This window comes from Symphalangus syndactylus, chromosome 4 (genome assembly GCF_028878055.3).
Source record: "Symphalangus syndactylus isolate Jambi chromosome 4, NHGRI_mSymSyn1-v2.1_pri, whole genome shotgun sequence".
NCBI lineage: Eukaryota > Metazoa > Chordata > Mammalia > Primates > Hylobatidae > Symphalangus > Symphalangus syndactylus.
The window spans coordinates 118,030,827-118,052,443 of NC_072426.2; the positions used below are offsets into that span (position 1 = coordinate 118,030,827).

Consider the following 21,617-nt stretch of genomic DNA (forward strand, 5'->3'; position numbering starts at 1 on the left):
GAGCCACAAGAGATGAGAGGAAATATTTGTCCTCATGGAGTTCATGTTTCAGAGAGTGTATTTGAGAAGGTTACTACTATATAAATTCAATTTAATTAATTTATTTTATTTATTTATTTTGAGATGGAGTTTCACTCTTGTTGCCGAGGCTGGAGTGCAATGGCATGATCTCAGCTTACTGCAACCTCTGCCTCCTGGCTTCAAGCGATTCTCCTGTCTCAGCATCCTGAGTAGCTGGGATTACAGGCACCCAAGATGACACCCACAATTTTTGTATTTTTAGTACAGACAGAGTTTCACCATATTGGCCGGGCTGGTCTCAAACTCCTGACCTCAGGTGATCCACCCACCTCAACCTCCCAACATGCTGGGACTACAGGTGTGAGCCACCGTACCTGACCTAATTTAATTTAATAAACATTTATTGACTGACTATACAGGATTTTCCTAGTTCCTATGAATACGAATACTTGAAGAAGATAAAATGCATGGTGGTATAAATGTCATCTCTCTATAACATCCCTTAAACTAGTTGCCTCCTCATCTGTATTTCTATGATACTTCATGTGTGCCTGTATCATAGCAAAGATCACACTGCATTATACTTTTGGGTATGCATGTTTGTCTTATCCTCAGTGGTCTATGTAAGGCTCAAGATCCTATACTATTTATGTCTTATCTCCCTGAAGAGCGCAATACTTGCCCAAGTAAATCATTGGACTTGAAGAGGATTGAGTATGTAGCTTCTGCCCTCAGAAAACCTTCAGTGAAGAAGGGAAAAAAATAGATAAATAGCCTATTCCTGAAGAGAACCCTATAAGAGACAGGCAATCTTTTAGGTAAATGTTCATATTAAGGGAGCCCTGATAGAATAACAGTTTAAAAGAGAGAGGATTGATTTAATATAATAAGTACAGAATGTTATTTATCAACTGTGTAGAACAAAAAAAGATAATTTCTCCTGGTATTTAAATAAAACTTGAGGGAATTACAATGTTTGTATATTACAGCCACACAGTCTTATATAAATTAAAGTAAACAAGCCCAGGTGTGAAATAATTACTACATCCGCAGGTAAACAAGCATTTACCAAATCTTAGGGAAAAAAAAATTTAGAATCTTCTCCCTAATCTGAGTTTTCTTATGTTTGAATGTTTGGTGAAAAATAGTCAAAGCATCAAATTGTAGTATCAGCAGGGAAACAGGGGTCAGACACTCTTCCCTAAAGAATAGCCCTTCAGTATCAGATTTCTATTTATCATGTCCTCATTCCTTTTCCCAGTGCCCATGAATCAGTGTTCCTATACTTTGCCTTGAACAGGCAACATCTTCTAGTTGTTGTTTAACAAAGTTCATCTATATTCATGACCTAAATGATGCCATCTCTTTGGATTCACCTATTCAGGCATAAACCATCTCGTGGGGTAGTATGTGAGAGTAGGTACCTGCAAATTTTGCATTGCCTATAACATGTAATAGATTTTTGACATACACTATTTCTGTGTCTCTTTTCTTGAATGAGTCAGAAAGTGGGTGAGCAAGTGAGTAAGGAATAGAAATTAGATGCACAGAATTCTGCAATTTCAACTAGAATATTTGTTTACTGAATGCCACTCAGTGGCCTATGACTCAGAAGAATTTCACGGCTACTGAAAAACTGCCCTTCTTGTGGTCAGAAATGCCACCATTGTCTCATAAACAAAATAAGAATTTTAAATGAGAAAGAAATAGAATATACTCGGGATACTCAAGAACAACAGGAAGAAGGCAAAGATTGTGTCCTTACTTTTCTTGGCATAGCCATTTAACATTTTCTCTACCTTATCTCACCCCACCCTTACTCCCAGAAAGACACTTTTGAGGAACATATGGAAACTGTTAATGTTTTTTGAATAAAAATATGCTTAGTGCATAGAATGCCTGAAGGGCCTTTCACATAAATTGACCATTCCTAGATTCAAATAAGAGGCTGAATAGATTTAAGGGAGTTTTCTGAATTGTCATGTTAGCTGCAGAACACAGCACTTTCGACATAGAGTGGGACTTTTCTTTGGGGGAAGAGCTAGGGAAGCCACCGTACATTTTAAATATTTTTGTTTTTAACATATGTGGTTTTTATATGGTTTTGAGTCATTGTAGAAACAGCCTGAGATCAGGACCCAAATTATTATCACTGTTCATATTGCCATAGGGACATAACAAGGTAACCTATCTCAAAAAAGCTGAGTCTGCAGGGCTTAATTATTTGCTTATCTCAGAAAGCTCTGTAATTTACCTCTTGAGGTTTTGACCTGTAATGATCACCTTCTTTCTATGGTACTTAAGGTGTCCATTTGCTTGGCTATCCTAATGCTGTTGATTTGGCTGTCAATGAAAACATTTGTTTACATTCTTTAACTGAAAAGAACCTTCTCACCATACTGTGGCACAGGTAACAGTGACTGATAGGAAAGTGCCACTGCATATTTTTTTCCCTGAAGATTAGGTAATGAGCAGTTGTGATCATGACTCCAGCCTGACCCAGCTCAAATGACATCTTATTTTAAAAACAGTAAGAACCATAAAAATCTTCTGAAGGCATCTTGGTTTCCACTATAAATGATGGCAGTTGTAGAACAATTAAAATCTATGACTTTTTACATTGCAAATAAGATGTTTCTGTTTGTTACTTTTAGCATTCTTTTTCCTTATAGCAGGACAAAATCAAATTATTTATATATACATATATAATCATTACATATATGGATCAAAATCAGATTATATGTATATGTAATCTTCACATATATATGGATCTTTCTGTGCATGGAGTTTAAACTTCGACTCAATAGTATACACACATATATTATGGTTACCTTTCAAGAAAAATCAGTCTAAAAATATTATCCCAAAAGAAATATAAAATTAAAACAAAAATAAAACTAAAAAAAACCACAAAGATTCCAAAGCTTTTCAGACTACAAGTCATTTTGATGAATGCCTTCAGCCCTGAACTACTGCCAACTGTGTCAATAACAAGTGAAACTATCTCAGACACTATTCCTAAACATTTTTGTAGATATAGGGGGAAAGTTTTAAGATATGTATACATCTTTACTTTAAATATTGCAATTGTTAGAAATTCATACTTACCAAATGTGAAATATCAATTTAATTAAAGATAGTTTCATCAATGGGATTTGATCAGGATAAAGTTTCTTAGAATGTTTAATGTGTTTAGTTGGGTTACAAACTGGTTAGTTTGTTTCCTCACTGGTATGTATTTCCTATCCTTAGAAAGTTGTAAATCTGACTGAGTCACTTAAAAAAAAAACTCTCAGACGATGGGCGGCCGGGCAGAGGCGCTCCTCACTTCCCAGACAGGGCGGCCGGGCAGAGGCGCTCCTCACTTCCCCCCAGACGGGGCGGCCGGGCAGAGGCTCTCCTGGAAGTGAGGAGCGCCTCTGCCCGGCCGCCCCGTCTGGGGGGAAGTGAGGAGCGCCTCTGCCCGGCTGCCCACTGTCTGGGATGTGAGGAGCGCCTCTGCCCGGCCGCCCCTTCCGGGAAGTGAGGAGCCCCTCTGCCCGGCCACCACCCCGTCTAGGAAGTGAGGAGCGTCTCTGCCCGGCCGCCCCGTCTGGGAAGTGAGGAGCGCCTCTGCCCGGCCACCCCGTCTGGGAAGTGAGGAGCGCTTCTGCCCGGCCACCCCGTCTGGGAAGTGAGGAGCGCCTCTGCCCGGCCGCCCCGTCTGGGAGGTCTACCACGGAGGCCAGAAGCAATGTGGGGGCTGGACGTGGTGGCTCACGCCTGTAGTCCCAGCACTCTGGGAGGCCGAGGCGGGTTGATCACTTGAGGCTAGGAGTTCGAGACCAGCCTGGCCAACATGGTGAAACATATGAAAAATACAACAGACAAACCAACCAACCAACCCAGCAACAACAAAACAGGTCTACCCTGGAGTCATACTCTAATTTTTTCTATTTTCCGTCCTTTCTGATCCTTTATCCCACTTTCTTTTTCTTCCTCTTCCTTCTCCTTCTTCTTTGTCAAATAGAGGATTGAGTTATTATCATTGATCCATACAAAGTCCCTCTCTCATTTATTTTCTTTAATTCCCACTCCCCATTTCTATTCCCCGTCTTCCCATGTGCAACCTTCCTAATATGTTTGATATGCATCTTTTTGTTTGTATGTATTTTTAGAAAATGTTTATTGCTTTGTGTGCAAAAAAAATTAATAAAAAAAAAGTCTCTCTAGAAAGTAAGAGGCATGCTTTGTAAGCCACAGAATCATTAGATTTCATTCCACTGTTGATTTTCAAATGGAATACACTTTCAACTATTGTCTTTTAATGTAGACCTTTAATGCCTGAGGAATGCAGAGCCACGGTTCAACCTGCACAGACACTGACTTCAGAGTGCTCCAGGCTCTGTCGAAACGGCTACTGCACCCCCACGGGAAAGTGCTGCTGCAGTCCAGGCTGGGAGGGGGACTTCTGCAGAATTGGTTAGTATTTCTGTTTTCACCTGAAAAGGACTGGGAATGAGCCAATCCTTAGGTACTCAAGAACTTAACATTGATTGTTTCTTCTACAATAATATAGTGTTCAAAAGTGTTTAGCCATTTACAATACTATTAATGCTCATCTGTTTATGAGCTTGTAAGTAAAATCTTGTTCATTTTCTTAATGTAAACAATTCACTTATGTAAGTTAATTATAAATATACAAAACCTTTAAATGACTGAGTCCTTTCAAAAATTAAAAAATGCAAACAGCACAACTAGATCATCTCTTTGGGCCTCTTGGTCCTGGGTTCTGAAATTTCACACTAGCCAGTGACTTAGTGTTTGCAAAGCCCCTCTCTAAGCGCTAGCATTTTCCAGACACCCTGTAAATGCCCTCCCTGGCTTTACTGCTTGCTTTCCTACCACAGCAGACTAAAAACAGGGCTTTTCAGTGGGTGTTATTAAATAAAAGGGGGAAATGCAATTATCTAGAGATATGAGATTTTTTTTCATGCTTTTTGCCACTCCCCTGTGAACCATCAGCTAGGTGTGCATCTGCTCAGAGAGAGCAAAGGAGATTTATTCCAGGGTTGTTCTAGCCTATAACTTGATAGTTCCTCAATTATGTGCAATGATGCTTAAGTTCTACTTGATGTGAAGTCAGAAAATTAGATAAATTTAGAAACCTAGAGTTTAAAATGTGTTTGTTGAAAATGTATAATTAACAACCAGCATATACCATCACTTAGAAACGATTTTGATCTTGGCTATTTCAAATATTAAAATACTTATTGCCAATGAAAATTAAAATCTCAAATTAACATTTAATATTATTTATTCATAAATGCTATCTTTTTGTTTGTCCTCAAGATGTATTTCAAAAAATTATAACTATAATTTGTCTATTTTTATATTGCCTAATAAAAAAACCAACATTTAAAACCACATATAGAGGATGTATTTTAAACTTAAATTGCTTCAGCATTAATAACATTATGTGTTTGATTAATACTATGGTTATGTATCTAGGAAGGAGTTATCAAAATTAAAACTCAACAGAAATTAAGTAATTGCATTATTTAAAACAAATGCTTACATGTTATTTACCCATCTTCTCTGCCTTTTTGTAGTTGATCAAAAATATGAGAATCGGTATTCAAATGTAATGATATTCAAATTCCTGCTAATATATTATCTCTCTGCTTCCTTTGCTGCCTAACAATATCTACTTTTTCTGCATCTTTTTTTTTTTTTTTTTTTTTTTTTGAGGTGGAGTCTCTCTCTGTCGCCCAGGCTGGAGGGCAGTGAGGCAATCTCAGCTCACCACAACCTCCACCTCCTGGGTTCAAGTGATTCTCCCGCCTCAGCATCCCGAGTAGCTTGGATTATAGGCGCCCACCACCATGCCCTGCTAATTTTTGTATTTATAGTGGAGATGGGTTTCCACCACGTTGGCCAGGCTGGTCTTGAACTCTCAACCTCATGTGATCCGCCACCTCGGCCTCCCAGAGTGCTTGGATAACAGGTGTGAGCCACCATGCCCAGCCTCTCTGCATCTTTTAGTAACAGAATATAACATAAAGCGTTCGGCCGGGCGCGGTGGCTCACGCTTGTAATCCCAGCACTTTGGGAGGCCGAGGCGGGCGGATCACAAGGTCAGGAGATCGAGACCACGGTGAAACCCTGTCTCTACTAAAAATACAAAAAATTAGCCGGGCGTGGTGGCGGGCGCCTGTAGTCCCAGCTACTCGGAGAGGCTGAGGCAGGAGAATGGCGTGAACCCGGGAGGCGGAGCTTGCAGTGAGCCGAGATTGCGCCACTGCACTCCAGCCTGGGCGACAGAGCGAGACTCTGTCTCAAAAAAAAAAAAATAAAATAACATAAAGCATTCATTCTGTTATATTCCCTGCTTTGCATTTTGCCTAATCTCTTATGTTACCTGAAGCCTGCTAGTGACAGTATGTTTAAACTGAGGGTGAATGAATTATCTCGAATACAGGTGGCACTATACATACCTTAATAGATATTAATAATAAATTGTGATATAAATGAAAATAGACATACATTGAGTTAACATAAAGTTTTACTCCATGAGGTACTTTCATTTTTACGCCGAATCAATTTAAATAGTTTGAATATATAACATTTACCAAAACCATTTTATAAAAATAATCTGTTTATTTGGGATGCTTTGGACCTAAGCAGGAATTTTATTCACGTACTCACATTGTTTACTCATCTCCCACAGATTTAAAACATAAAATTGTTTATTTTCTTCTATTTTTTCTTTTCCATGTGTCAACCACAGACCCCTGGAATTTGATTAATGCATTTGAAAGGTCAAAATGACCCTGTCTCATCAAAACATAAGGAAATGTATTGAAGGAATTTGACTCCATCCACAGCGACTGTATTCCCCAGATTTAATCAGAAAATAGCAATTTATATACCCAATTTTATGTCTCATTTTAGCAGTATATCTTTATATTCCCCATTTATATTGTAGTGGTAAAAATTCTTTAATGAATAAATTCTGTGCTGTAGGGTAACCCTGAAAAGGTTTGCTCAGAACATCCTTTGCTGGCCAATTGCACTGACTCCAGAAAGAGACTTCAAAGTGTAATCAGAGAGCAAAGCATATGCTGTCTGCCCCCTGGAAGCAAGAGGAAGGAAGAATCCAAGGGAGTTTATATGCTGGATATTCCACCCAACCAAAATCCAAAACTGACTGTTCCTTTATGTTGCACTGGAGATGCTTGAGCCTCTGTGTCTCCCCCTCAGGCTGGGCCGCGCCCATGTTGAGATCCTACCTTGAAGGAATGGGAACATAGAGCTTGGGAGGCCCTCTGTAGAGAATGCTCCTGTGGAGCAGAGATTTCAAAGGACTAAAATCTTCATTTTAAATAGAGTTCATTTTGCAAAGGGTTGCAATTGTTTCTCATGATCTCTGCTTCTCTAGAAATATCTCTCATTCTCTGCTGAGTTCAGGCCTCCAAATAACTATGGGTGTAAAAGCCTGTTTCCTACTTGTGTATTTATCTTTCAGATCATTTTGTAACTATCTCCCTCCTTTTTTCCCTCGCTTCCCTTATTCAGCAAATATTTGTTGGTCTCATGCTCAGTCCTGTTTCTGACATACAGAATGAGAGTGTGATGTTCTTGCTCTTTTTCTCTCCCAGCAAAATGTGAGCCAGCATGTCGTCATGGAGGTGTCTGTGTTAGACCGAACAAGTGCCTCTGTAAAAAAGGATATCTTGGTCTTCAATGTGAACAAGTGGACAGAAACATCCGCAGAGTGACCAGGGCAGGTATTCTTGATCAGATCATTGACATGACATCTTACTTGCTGGATCTAACAAGTTACATTGTATAGTTTCTGGGACTGTTTGAATATTCCATTCCAATGGGCATTTATTTTTTATCTTGTCATTAAAAAAAAAAAAAAGACTGTTATCCTGCTACACACTCCTGTGATTTCATTCTTTTATTAATTTAAAAATAATTTCCAGAAATGTGCAGATCCTCTGTGTGTATGTCAGCATGTTTGTTCGCATATGCACATACACATACTCATAACCCCATATGCATTGTTGCATAAGAGATGATTTTTAAAAATATATACTTCCTTGTGCAGAGTAATTTACACAGAAATTCCACTGTAAATTGATAGCGGATTTTTTATGTCACTAGAAGAGATTATTTGACTTCCCAGGAATTTTCTGTCTGTAATCACTAAAGTCAACTTTAATAGAGTTTTGAAACATTACTGTGCAATCTGATGGATCTAATAAAAAAGGCAATATTTTTATACTAAAGTACTATACTAGGAGAGAATGTTTCAGAACTCCCTGATGAATTTTTAAGTGAGCAACTTGATATAAAATTGTAATCTCCATTTTTGTCAGTGTATCCAGTTACAGAATGTCACACACTTACCTTTTTATTGGCTGAGAAATCTGGTTATTTCATCTTAATCTCAAGATTGTTTTCAAGTGTTTTATAATTAAATCATAATAGCATATTTTAAAATCGGTCTTCCTAAAAGGTCTGCTTTTATTGTATATTTTATTTAACAATAGGCACTGGGTTTGTGTTACATATTTATATATTTTATTTTATTTTTATAATATAGACATCACCTAGATGAAACACCTTTACCCTGTCCTGTAAAACACTAAAGTTACATTTTTCACCAACTTAATTGGAAAGAAGGGGAGTGAGAAAGCAAACAGTCTTTAATGTGCTGTGGATCTAATCTAGCAAGGTATCCTTGTGCCAACATGTAATCATTAACGACGGATGAAAAAGCAAGAAAACAGCCAATCCTTATAAAATTCCAGCATTAAACATTTGTAAAGTGCTTTTCACCATAGCAAGACTGTCAGAGTCTATGTTATTAGAATGTTGCAGATTTCCACTGAATCGAACCTCACTGGAGAAGAGCTCACTTGTTTTTTAAAAATCTTGGCTATGTAAGCTGTCACCTGTACAAATTTTTAACATAATAATTCTTGCCAAATATGACTTTAAATGTACGTGTTCCTTCAGAACTCAATGAAAATACTCTTGGTTAATGTATCAATAAATTTTCTGTAAATGTTCTGTTCAGGGTTTTACAGAGATGACATGTTCTGACTTAAAACTGCAAAAAGTCTAGTAGATATTTTTCTTCTTGGTTTTCAAAGCCAGCTCTCCACGTTTGGATTTTAACAAAATATAAGGCCTCTTTGCACTACTGAAAAAACACATCTACTCATGACAAGTGCACACCCACTATGGCTGTCCTTCTGTAAACATCCATTCCTCTAGAATCTAAATTGTAGAGCAGTATAGATTATGCAGCGCCAGCTGACTTTCTAAACCTGCTCCTTACCTTTAGGAATACAAGCCTCAATTTAAAAAATATATTGTAGCTAGTATTTCCCTATTGTTTTAAGGTGAGAGATTTGCAATTAAAGCCCAGTGAGCATTTATATAGAAGCCACAATGTAGAAAGATCAGTTAAGTACACTGTTCTTGTCTTCCATATATGATTGCTTAAGTTTCAAGTGACCTCATGCCAAATGGAAATGGGTTGAGAAATCTTGGTTCAGTGCTTAGTGAACAATAGCCTGCATTAAAAAGTGCATGCATAATTTTGCACAATTTAGATTCAATTGACAGTCTATTCAAAGAAGTCTCAGGATTAAATGAGCATGGAGACCAAATTGCCCTCTTACCCCAGAAAAGGGGTGGTCCCTTCTAGTCACACTAACACTTCATTGGCCCAACAGTGTGACAAATCTTGCAATGAACCATGCAGTAGCCTGCATCTGTAGGTTAATAGCAATCTTTTGTCTCCATTGCTTTCTCTTCGTAGTCCTTTTACTGAATTCCATCACAGAAAGTTTTACAATTAAAAAAAAAAATGTCCTGACAACCATTTTTGTAAATGGACCTTACCATCTAATCGTCCCTTATTCAACGTGGGTGACATTAACAAAATGTGAACTTCTTGTGAGGGAGCCAGCTGTCCAAATCTGTCAAATCGTGCAGTTTTATTACACATTCTCCAATTCTTCCTAGTTTCCCTGAAAACAATAAGGATACTGCTGTATATTCAGTAAAATCTAAAAAAACCAAGCATTTCTTCTTACATCTTTAAACTTTCCATCTCCTCCCCCAAATAAAAGGTGTTCTATTGCCATTAGTTCTACTGTTTTAAAATATCTATATTAAGTTGACCAGGCCCAGATTTTTTATACAGCTTTTTCCCAAGTGAAAGATTTTCAAGTGACTTAGAAAAACATATGTGCCCCAGGTGTCATTGCCTTTTCTTTTGTGAGTCATTAGAATGAAAGACCAAGTTCTTCTCAAGAGAAGATAGCAAGATCCACGGATATTAAGCCAAGCAAAGAAAGTAAAATCACTGGAGTCATTTCTTTCTGTTCTTAAGAGAAAAGTAGATAGCACTGGCTAATTGATGGCAACATATTTTAAATTAAGTGGTCAATTCAAAAAATCTCTTTGACCTTTTCTTTCAAGTAGATTTTTTTAAATGCAAGACTGGAGAATTATCTTCAATGATTCATGATGAGAGGCAGGTAGGAATTGGTTAAGAAGTATGAGCTAGGAAAAAAATTGTTTAATCACATGAAAGGCAACATCTGTTCAGTTCATAAAGCACACAATCTCAAATAGAAGAAAAAAGGTCCTTCGTAAGAATACTGATGCATAAGATAAAGATGAAATAATGAAAAAGAAAAATGTATATTATTATTCCCTTGTCCATTCTCAAGTTTAAGCTGTGGTTGTCAGTTGAATGTGAAATGATGTTATAGTTGTTTTAAATGGTTGGAAATAACCTTTCTACTACTGTTTCTGCCACACTGTTGTCCTGGTTCATAGAACCTTGTTTTCTTGACAGTTATTTAAGGTAATAAAAGGAACACCAATTGGCAGATCTTTAAGTGAAAAGGAGAAAAAATTTAAGAAATTGAGTGATGGCTAAAAGTAAGTGTTTCCATCCATAACTTTTCTTCTTGGATTTTTTTCAATGTAATTATTGTAAAATATATTTTTTTCTTTTATCACAAAGAATACTCAGAAGTTTTCTCGGATTAATGAGTATCTCATAAAGAGCAGAGAAACCAACACATACAATATATACACACAACCTAAATAGAAAACTATTTTCTTTGTCATTTGCATGCCCCAGAGCAGTTACTTCTTCCCTATTTATTTCTTTGAAAATAATTACCAAACAGTATACTAACAATTTTAATCCATTTGCTGTTTTTTTGTTGTTGTTTGTTTTGTTTTGTTTTTGAGACGGAGCCTTGCCATGTTGCCCAGGCTGCAGTGCAGTGGCACAATCTCAGCTCACTGAAACCTCCACCTCCCGGGTTCAAGCAATTCTCCTGCCTCAGCCTCCTAAGTAGCTGGGATTACAGGTGCCCACCACCACACCCAGCTAATTTTTTTGTGTTTTTAGTAGAGACAGGGTTTCACCATGTTGGCCAGGCTGATTTCAAACTCCAGACTTCAAGCGATCCAGCCGCCCAGGTCTCCCAAAGTGCTAGGATTACAGGTGTGAGCCACCATACCCGGCTTCCATTTGCTTTTGATATTGTTTTTATCTCTGAGTTACAAACTATACAAGCTTACCAGGTATAAGGTGTGAGGTTAGATGCTACATCTAGGAGCATTCAAGATACACATTAATTTAAACTTTTATTAGTCTAACTTTCCGTTAAGTCTCTTAGCTTTGAAATATAAAAGAGAAATCAAGCCCAAATTTTTAGAGGAAGGCTAAGGTATACCATTGGCAGTTGTAGTTTTAATTGTAATTGACTGATTAACCAATTAATTTATAAAATGTTACCTATACTGTCTGTGTTCTCTTCCTCTCCCTCCCTCCTTCTGTCTCTCTCTCCCCCTCTCACTCTCTCGGCTAATATATATGTGTATGTGTGTGTATATATATGTGTATATACACACACACACACACATACAGACATACATATATTCTTTTTCCTTTTAACCACTTCCCTCTCCTACATTTTCTATTTGTTTTGCCTAAATAGACATGTTCTCAATACACCCATGTTGAAGATGTTCTGGGCTAGATTGCTATTGATTTTGCTGGTTATGATCTTTTCTTTGTTTTTCTGAAAAATAGCCTCTCTTGGTTCCACATTTTCTCAAATTCTATATAACAAATAATAGTGGATAATAAACAAATGACATACTAGGCTGATCTATTATAACCACTGAAAGAAATAAGGAAGAGCAGAAATCACTACCAGTCCAGAGGCTCCAAATCAGCTGCTCTAGCATAGATACAGGAAAGACATGGAGAATAACACTGGGGTTAGCTAACAGCAGGGAAAGTTAGTAGCTATTTCCTAGCCAAGGAACAACCTTCTCTATGGAATAATTTTAAGAAAGTTATTCCAAATCTGTAAGGAAAAAATAAGAAGCAGTTCCTCAATGGAGACTTTATAAATCTTAATTTCCCCACCCCTGGGATGAGATTTGAAGTTGCAGAGAACTCAGACCAAAGTCCCATGGCAGAAAATGTACATATTTTTAAACTACTCCCAGGAAGTAAACTATTACTGTGAATGCTGGCAATACCATCAGAAAGTTTATCTTTACAATACCTAAAAATAAATATATATTTGCTATCTTATCCTCTTTTTGTCACACAAACATAAATTGGTCATATATATATTTATATATATGGTTATATATATTTGGTTACATATATCTTTATATATATCTTAATACATACATATAAAACCATGGAACCTGCCAAACACTAATCCTAGCCAACTTCAATCCTTCTTTCTCTTAACTGTCTTCTCTGAATAAGTTCTGGACATCACCTTAAAATAAGTTTTTAGGAGAGTAGTATATATTCATGGGATTGTGAGGGAGCATTGTAGAGCTGTTTTCTTCTCAGTCATAGTGGGGTTTTCCTAGCTGCTATGGAAAGGTTTGTTCACTTATGAGATTAGGACTTTTCTTAAATTCCTCATTAAATGTGAACCTAAGGTATACCCGTCATTTACCTTGATTCCCATATAATTTGTATAAGTCATATATAAGGTCATTGACAAAATAAAAAAAATAAATAATTGGATTCCTTGTATCAACAGAAAGCCTTGTGCTTAAAACCTGTTATTCTTTTTTGATCCAGACTAAACAGTAACATTAAAAAAATGGTATCAGCCCAACATTAAATCTAAGGTTACTTCTCACATATGTCATAAAGTCAGCCATCATCTTTCATTTAGGATTTCTTGGGGTTTTCTTTTTGCATATATAGATTATGTATTACTTAAATCCAAAATACATGTGTGTATATATATATATATATGTAACTTAATATAAATGTTTGATGAGTTATCTCAATTGACTATAATCCTCTAAGTCAAAAAGAAAACATTTCAGTACATAATATAAAAAGAACTGAACATTAACAGTAATGGGAAATTCATAATGGCTAACTATGAAATAAGCTTTGTCTTTGCAGTTACAAACTAATTCTTGTATATTTTCCTTTTCACTAAAAAAAATAACTAATTGATAGTTTCCATTCACATGAACAAGTTATGATCAGGTTTGGGATAGTATGCCCAAAACCTATGTTTCTTTACCTTATATTCTTAAAATCTGAGACATGATTTTTCTAGAATAAATTAAGATTTCATGTACAATACAGTCCCTTTCCTAATACTGTTATGAAGAAACCAAGTTGACTACCTTATGAGAGATCAGATATTTCCCTTATCTCATTATATTCACAGCATATGTTTGGACATGCATTTCACCAAGAACCACATAGTAATAAGATAAATGGTAACCGAGGTACTATGAAATTTTTAGAACTTGATTCCCCAAGACATGCTACAGTAAACTAAACTATTTATTCAAAAGTAACCCAACTAATTAAAGTGAAAAAAATTGTTGAATCACAACGAACAAACATAAAACAATACTTAAATGAGAATTCTGTGTCTTTTTTGGTTTTATCTGTGATTTATTTTGTCCAGTATTAAGGAATGGTTATCTTTATCATTCTTCTAACATGTTTTGGTTTCTCTAATGGTTCATTTCCCTTTAGGTTGTGAAAATTAGGGCAGTTTGTCCAGAACCTTACTCACAGGAGACACCAGAACCAACCCATGCTTAGATTTCTGTTAATAAAAGGGAGAAGGGTATTTGAACAGGTAGTAAAGGCAGGTACAAGTTTAAGGGAGCAAGGCTAATATATGTACTAGGTGAGATTTCTATAAATGTCTGAAAAGTTACATGCATAGTCATTGGCTCAGGTAATTTCTCTGAATTTGAACTTATTTGATTTATTTAACCAAGTTATTATAATATGCATTTCTCTTTAATCAATCTTCTATTATTCAATCATCTATCCATTTATTAATTCAACAAATATTTATTAAAGTTCCTACCATGATTATGTGCTGTAGAAAAGACAAGGACATTTACTAGGGGGGATTGTGGGCCCAATGGGCATCATGAGCATGTTTGAAGCAAAAGACAATAATCACATCCAACGGCCCCAGTTCAGCTCAACTTTAGAATTCAGCAGTAACAGTACAGATGGCCTAAAGTACATCTGTGTGTATCTGTACGTGTGCACACACCCATGTATATATGTTTATCTATCTGTACAAACACTACATATGTATACACACTATCTATGTAAAATATAATATATGTATAATGCATATAAATTCTAACAAGTTTATTTGTGTTATCTTTAAAATAGAACAATTGTATCTTGAAGTGGTAAATGCAGAGAATTGGTTTTATTGTTGATCTGTGGATTTAATGATTTCTAGGTGAAAAGGATGTTTAAGTGTACAATTTCTTTTCTTAATTTAATATATTTATGTAAATGCATGCCTGAAATTTGGTTAGATTGGCTGTGTTTTGTGTCTTTTAACGTGATAAAATGATTAAACTTTATCTTATGACTTGATGTACATGTGCTATTTTAAAATTCTTTTTTATTTTAGAATTTAAAACTTTTTTCTAAACATACAGACTGATTATATAAACACCAGTTTTTAAATAATATGTAGCCAAACTACTTCAAAATATTCTCATCTTTTGTCATTTTCTACGTTCTAATTTTAAAATTTTCTTCCAAAATATATGCCAATGTTAAGGGTCAGTTTCATTAGGCAGCCATGAAGATGTTACATTGATAAATTTGTTCTAGGTTGTAAGTCCCTTAAATCCCATCCTTTCAAGTAAGTAAGAATAAGTAAAGAATGTAGAAGAGCAGTTAGGAACACTGGGTGCCCAAATTGAAGGGAAGAAGCATGTGGAGGGGGAGGGACATGAACGAAGGTGATTGCAGGTACCCCAAAAATTTGTTGACCTCGCCATTTTGCTTCTAGTTAACCCTACCAGGAGTATTTTGATCTGTTAATTTGAGCACAAATTTAAAATCTGCCAATCTTTTTTTTTTTTTTTTTTAGAAAAGCAAAATGTGTTCGTCTAAGTCCCCTTTCTTCCTGGATAAATGCATCTCTTTGACTCGCTGAAAGGAAAAGCTATCTCTCTGCAAGACATTATTATTTCTAAAAGAATAAAACGTGTTACAAAGTGTTTATTCATTCAGAAGGTGTTCTTCTGCTCAGATTGCTCCTTAGAAGTTTTAAGTTAGACGAAATGTCACCATGAAAAGAGCCCTCTAGCTCATGTTCACAACAGCCCACGAAGCACCAGAATTCTTTGTGTTTCTACCCTTCCAGTTCCTAGAATGAGTCCTTGTGGCTCAGACCATGATCACCCTTTTGTTTCTTGTGTGTCTACCATTTTTGAATCCCTGATAGACCTACATCATTTCCTACATAAGTGAAGAAAATAATAGTATATATGTCCACTCTAGTGATGGAAGTGATTTCTCGCTAATCTCTCTGGGTTCCTTCACTGTCTCTTTTTTGGATTCTCAGCTCTGCCATCACCAGCGTAAGCAATTCCCTGCTTTAAATTCCCGCTGTGGTAAACACTTAAAGTGGCCTCCATTTCCCGTTTTTAGGCGCTGATTGCTACAATTTTGTTGTTTGTTTGTTTGTTTGTTCGTTTTTGAGACAGAGTTTTGCTCTTTCTTTTTTTTTTTGACCAAGTCTTGCTCTGTCACCAGGCGGGAGTGCAGTGGCACTATCTCGGCTCACTGCAACCTCTGCCTCCAGGTTCAAGCGATTCTCCTGCCTCAGCCTCCCAAGTAGCTGGGAGTACAGACACGCACCACCAAGCCCAGCTAATTTTTGTATTTTTAGTAGAGACGGGGTTTCACCATGTTGGCCACGATGGTCTTGATCTCTTGACCTCATGACCTGCCTGCCTTGGCCTCCCAAAGTTCTGGGATTACAGGCATGAGCCACCGCACCCAGTCAGAGTTTCGCTCTTGTTGCCCAGGCTGGAGTGCAATGGCGCAATCTAGGCTCACTGCAACCTATACCTCCTGGGTTCTCCCTCAGCTTCCCAAGTAGGTGAGATTACAGGCACCCACCACCACGCCTGACTAATTTTTGTATTTTTAGTACAGTCGGGGTTTCACCATGTTGGCCAGGCTGTTCTCAAACTCCTGACCTCAGGTGATCCCCCAGCCTCGGACTCCCAAAGTGCTGGGGTTATAGGCGTGACCCACCATGCCCGGCTGATACAAATATTAATAAGAATGACAGACCAGTGAGAAGAGAGATGATGTGGTGGAACCAAAAAGGGACATGATGAGATCTTTAAGAGGACACATTAAGAAACTATTATCTTGGATCTCATGTGATCACAATAAAATGAGGTTAGACGGATGCTACTTCCAAACTTGGAATGTAAACCTTAAATTTCTAAGGCAGTGGAGAAGTGGAACCTTCACAGTTGTCATTAAAAGACTTCATAGCTCACACTGGTACTATCACAATTCTCAGCTGCCAATTTCCCCAGGATTTTGACAGTTAATGTGACAGATATGTCTATAAAATCACTCCTTTACACTCACTTTTTTAATAGAAAAGTTGAAACTAATGTTCTATTTCCAATGGAAATGCAATTTAAAATACCAGCCACACATATTATCTTATCAGTAAAAAATAGTCTTTTTCTATTTGGAGTTCTAAAGAAGACTCTCTGAAAATTAAATCCTATTATCATTTGAAGAAATGAGAGAATAAAAGAAAGGAAAACAATTTGGATAAAATATTTCTTCTACATTTTTATAATTTCCATGCAGTATTTTCTATGACTAAAATAAACGAACACTTTAAAAGGGAAAAGGACGGGGGAGGGAGAGGGAGGTAGAAGGCTGGGTAGCTCCCAACTATAAAACTCATTCTTCTTGGGACTATGCCAGCATCAGAAACTACTTGAGCTCAGTCTTGTAATTTAATAAGATGTTGTCAGATCCTTTTGACATATTTATAGCCTTATAATTAAAACTCCTTGATGCAAAATCCATGTGCTTCATGTAAAGCAATTTCACTTATCATAGACACTCTGTTCTATGATCTACAGCTACCAAAAGCCACACATGCCAGGTGTACTGGCAAGAGGCAAGAGCTCTGGCCTAGGGTTGGGAGATGTCAAGTCTCCAACTAATTAGCTGGAAGCTACTGGATATATCTCTCACCACACTGGGACTCAGCTGCCTTATATATAAAAGAACTCAGGTTCTCTCAGCTCTAACAAACAGGTATTACTATTAGGTAGTACTAATTCCATGATCCATGTGGATGGAAGATTTGAAACTGCAAATCTTACATAGGAATATATTAACTACTGCATTTCACGAATTTGTAGTGGTTACATAATCATAAAAGACACTCTTACGCATTTTCCTCTAATCTCCCAGCCTCCTGTTTGCCTTGGCTCTCCCACTCTTCTGTGGGTCTGGTGTTGCCTCCTCTTAGATGTTCTCTCAATCTCCTTTTTCTGTTTCTTCCATCTGGTAGGTTCATTCTTGAATCCGTTCATGTCTCCCACAGCTCTCACTCAAAATTTTTAAGACGTTATCTGATCCGTGTCCATCATTTCCTTCATGCTGAAGAAGTGCATGTTACAGGGAAGCTGCCACTCTCTTCAGGGTCCCTAATGCTTGGTTTTGCAACTGTCACAAATATCATTATTGCCTCTTCCATGAATTATGTCCCTAAGAGAACTGCTGTAGGCACCCTACCTGACAGTATATTCTGGGCACGTAGAAGAGCAGAAATGCTCTGTTGATGTCATCGAGAAGACAGTCAATTCAAGACACAGAAGAAAGCATAACCAAGAATATTAGTCTTCTCAGGCTACCATAACAAAGTCTCACACACTGGGAGGCTTAACAGAAATTTATTGCCTTGTAGTCCTGGAAGCAGGAAGTATGAGATCAAAGTATTGGCAGGCCTGGTTCCTTCTGAGGGATGTAAGGAAAGGATCTGTGCCAGGCCATCTTCTCCCTGTGTCTTTTCACATCACCTTCCCTCTATATGTGTCTCTGTGCCCACATTTCCCTTTCTATAAGGACACCGATCATACTGGATTCAGGCCTAAACTAATGACCTCATTTTAACTTGATTACCTCTGTAAAGATCCTCTCTCCAAAAGGGTCACATTCTAAGGTACTGAGGGTTTGGACTTCAACATATGAATTTGGGGAAGGGAGAGGAGGAGGGGACACAATTCACCACAGCACTGTGCCCCAGAAATGGCATCAGACTTCACGGAGGTCTCGTTTTCATTGTCTGACACAGTGCTTCTCAAACTCCACAGTGCCTCATGTCAGATGGGGACTTCGCTAAAACACAGATTCTGATTTAGTACATCTGGGCTGGGGCCTCAGATGATCTCCAGCAAACCCTGAGGTTATACTAATCCTGGTGGTACACAGCCTTACTTTTAGGAGCAAGGATCTAATTCATGGTGGATAGGCTGTTTTAACTTCAAGGGCAGAATGGTAATGCTGGAAAAGACTTAGTGGAAACATGACCTTCTGCCTCCAAAAAGGAAACAATGGTGTGGTCTCCATCTTAATTCCAGGCTTCTGCTTAGTTGGGTAGAATGTACACAACAGCACAGAGTCAATATTTGTGCTTAGCAGTCAGTCATCCCCATGACACTAGGGATGCTTGCTGTGGTTACTACAGCTGCTGTTCTTATTTTCAGCAATAACACTATAATCACACAAACAAGTACAATATTTCAATGTATGCTGGAATTCACCTATCTGTTTAAAACTGGGTTGCTAAAGTGATATGTACTATAAATAAAATATACATTAGTTTTAAACTGTATAAATTGCTCCAAGATAGTACATTGCAGTAACAGAAAACTGTGGAAGTACTCCCGTTAAAAGAAAAAAAAAGAAAGGAAAATATCACTGTGAATAAATATACTTTAATGAAGATGTAGACCTTGAAAAACAAGGAAAATGAGCATCTGTGTTATACTGATTTTTTCTAACAATTTTATACAGACTTTATGTTTTAGAGCAATCTTAGGTTCATAGCAAAATTGAGAAGAAAGTACAGATATATCTTGTATACCATCTCCCCCCACATATGCATAACCTACCTCTCCTGTTATCAATATCCCCCACCAAAGAGGTACATTTGTTAAAATTGATGAACTTACATTGGCACATCATAATCACCCAAAGTTTATAGTTTACCTTAGGGTTCACTCTTAGCTCTGTATTCTATGGGTTGTGATAAATGGAAAATGACATGTACCTGCCACTATGGTATCATACAGAGTAGTTTCACTGCCCTAAAAATCTTCTGTGCTGCATCTATTTATCCCTGTGTCTCCCCAAGCCCAGCCAACCACTGATCTCTTTAACTGTCTTTATAGTTTGTCTTTTCCTGAATGTCATATACTTGGAATCATACAACGTGTAGCCTTTTCAGAATGGCTATTTTGCTTAGTGATATCCATTTGCTTAGAAATGTCTATCCAATAGACATTTCTTCCATGTCTTTTCGTGTTTTGATAGTTGGTTTTTTTCTTTTTAGCACTGAATATTATTCCATTGCCTGTAACACAGTTTACTTTTTCATTCACCTACTGAAAAACATCTTGGTTGCTTCCAGGTTCTGGCAATTATAAACTTGCCAACCATGCTACAAACAACCATGTGAAGGTTTTTGGGCGGATATAGTTTTCACTCCTTGGGGTAAATACCAAGAAGCTCAATTGTATGGTAAGAGTATGTTTAGTTTTTTAAGAAACTGCCAAACTGTCTTCCAAAGTAGCTGTATCATCTGCATTCCCACAAACAATTAATGAGATCTCCACATCCTCACCAGCATTTGGTATTGACACTGTGTCCTGAATTTTCAGAAATATGGTCGGGTGCTGTGGCTCATGCCTATAATCCCAGCACTTTGAGAGGCCAAGGCAGGTGGATCGCTTGAGCTCAGGAGTTTAAAAGTAGCCTGAACCACATAGCAAACCCTGTCTCCACAAAAAAATACAAAAATTTAGGGTGGCATGCACCTGTGGTCCCAGCTACATGGGAAGCTGAGGCGGGAGAATTGTTTGAACCCAGGAGGTCGAGGCTGCAGTGAGCCCTGATTGCGCCACTGCACTCCAGAGTGTGACTTTGTCTTCAGAAAAAAAAAAAAAAAAAAGGAAAGGAAAGGGAAAAGAACTAAAGTTTTATAACTTTATCCTAACACCAAGGTATAATCATGTTACTTAGAGTTGTAAACATATCTGGAATTATGTCCAAAATGCTATGGAAGCAAATTTAGTGCTATTTGTTAAAGAACACCACAAAATATCTGACCCACACATTTATGTACCACATTTAGAAGGGCTGAGAGCAGGGCTGCCCAATGTAAACCTCTGTAATGATAGAAATGTTGTATACTTGCACTGCCCAATATGGTAGCCACTAGCCATGTGTGGCTGTCAAGCTCTTGAAATGTGGCTGGTGCAACTGAGGAAATGAAGACTTAATTTAATTTTATTTTATTTTAATTAAATTTAAATATTAGTTGCTCATATAAAAAGAGCTTTTTGGTGTTTTTTCTTTAATATTGGCTACTTCAAAAGTCAGAGCTAAAAGCAATTCAGACAATTTGGTTAAAACATTTTGGTGATATGTTTGATAATCTCTTACATGTAATTCATACTGAAATGTTTCATATTCCCTTTTCCTTTTACCCTTTTGTTCCTGTAGCTTCCTGCAAATAGAATAGTGGACATACTCTTTGCTCTAAAAATTTTTACCTTCACCTTTGACCAAAATCAGTAAAATTCTTAATTCTAAGTAGTTTTATAGTGTAGTCAAAATGCATTATGCGAAAGTGGAAACTATGCACACTGATCATGTATATGCCCATTTCTGAGTGTGTACAAGTGAAGAAAAAGCATTATATACAAAGAATTGCTGGTGGGAAGAAGAAAGGGAGGCTAGTGCTTGTCAGGTGACAAACTCTCCTCAATTAGAGAAAATGCAGGCAGAGGAACTAGGGGCATGAGACTGCCACCACGTATTTTTATACTTAGTTTTGTAAAATTATCCTGGAAGAGACAAATTTTGGAGCAATATTTAAAGACAATCAAATCCATTACACTGATCTATAAGATACAGCTCTAAAAATTTCACTACATACAACCTGAAATAACCACGAGAG

The 21,617-nt window shown here is 37.2% G+C and overlaps 2 protein-coding genes across 4 annotated transcripts in view; one reads left to right on the plus strand and one right to left on the minus strand.

Annotated features, from left to right (window-relative positions):
- Nucleotides 1-8,696, plus strand: part of HHIP (hedgehog interacting protein) — a 93,507-nt gene extending 84,811 nt beyond the window's left edge. Inside the window, exons 12-14 of one of the 2 annotated variants that reach the window (XM_063638227.1) lie at nt 4,334-4,482; nt 7,662-7,790; nt 8,615-8,696. In XM_063638227.1, the coding sequence (XP_063494297.1) occupies nt 4,334-4,482; nt 7,662-7,790; nt 8,615-8,625 (289 nt within the window). In that variant the 3' untranslated portion in view covers nt 8,626-8,696. Of the gene's footprint in view, nt 1-4,333; nt 4,483-7,661; nt 8,492-8,614 lie in introns of those variants that run through there. The other variant, XM_055276018.2, reaches the window with a different exon arrangement.
- The window catches only part of ANAPC10 (anaphase promoting complex subunit 10), a 396,428-nt gene that overhangs the window by 26,460 nt on the left and 348,351 nt on the right, over nt 1-21,617 (minus strand). The window contains exon 6 of one of the 2 annotated variants that reach the window (XR_010120554.1): nt 9,925-10,052. The gene's annotated coding sequence lies outside the window, so the exon portion shown is untranslated. Of the gene's footprint in view, nt 1-8,512; nt 10,053-21,617 lie in introns of those variants that run through there. The other variant, XM_055276025.2, reaches the window with a different exon arrangement.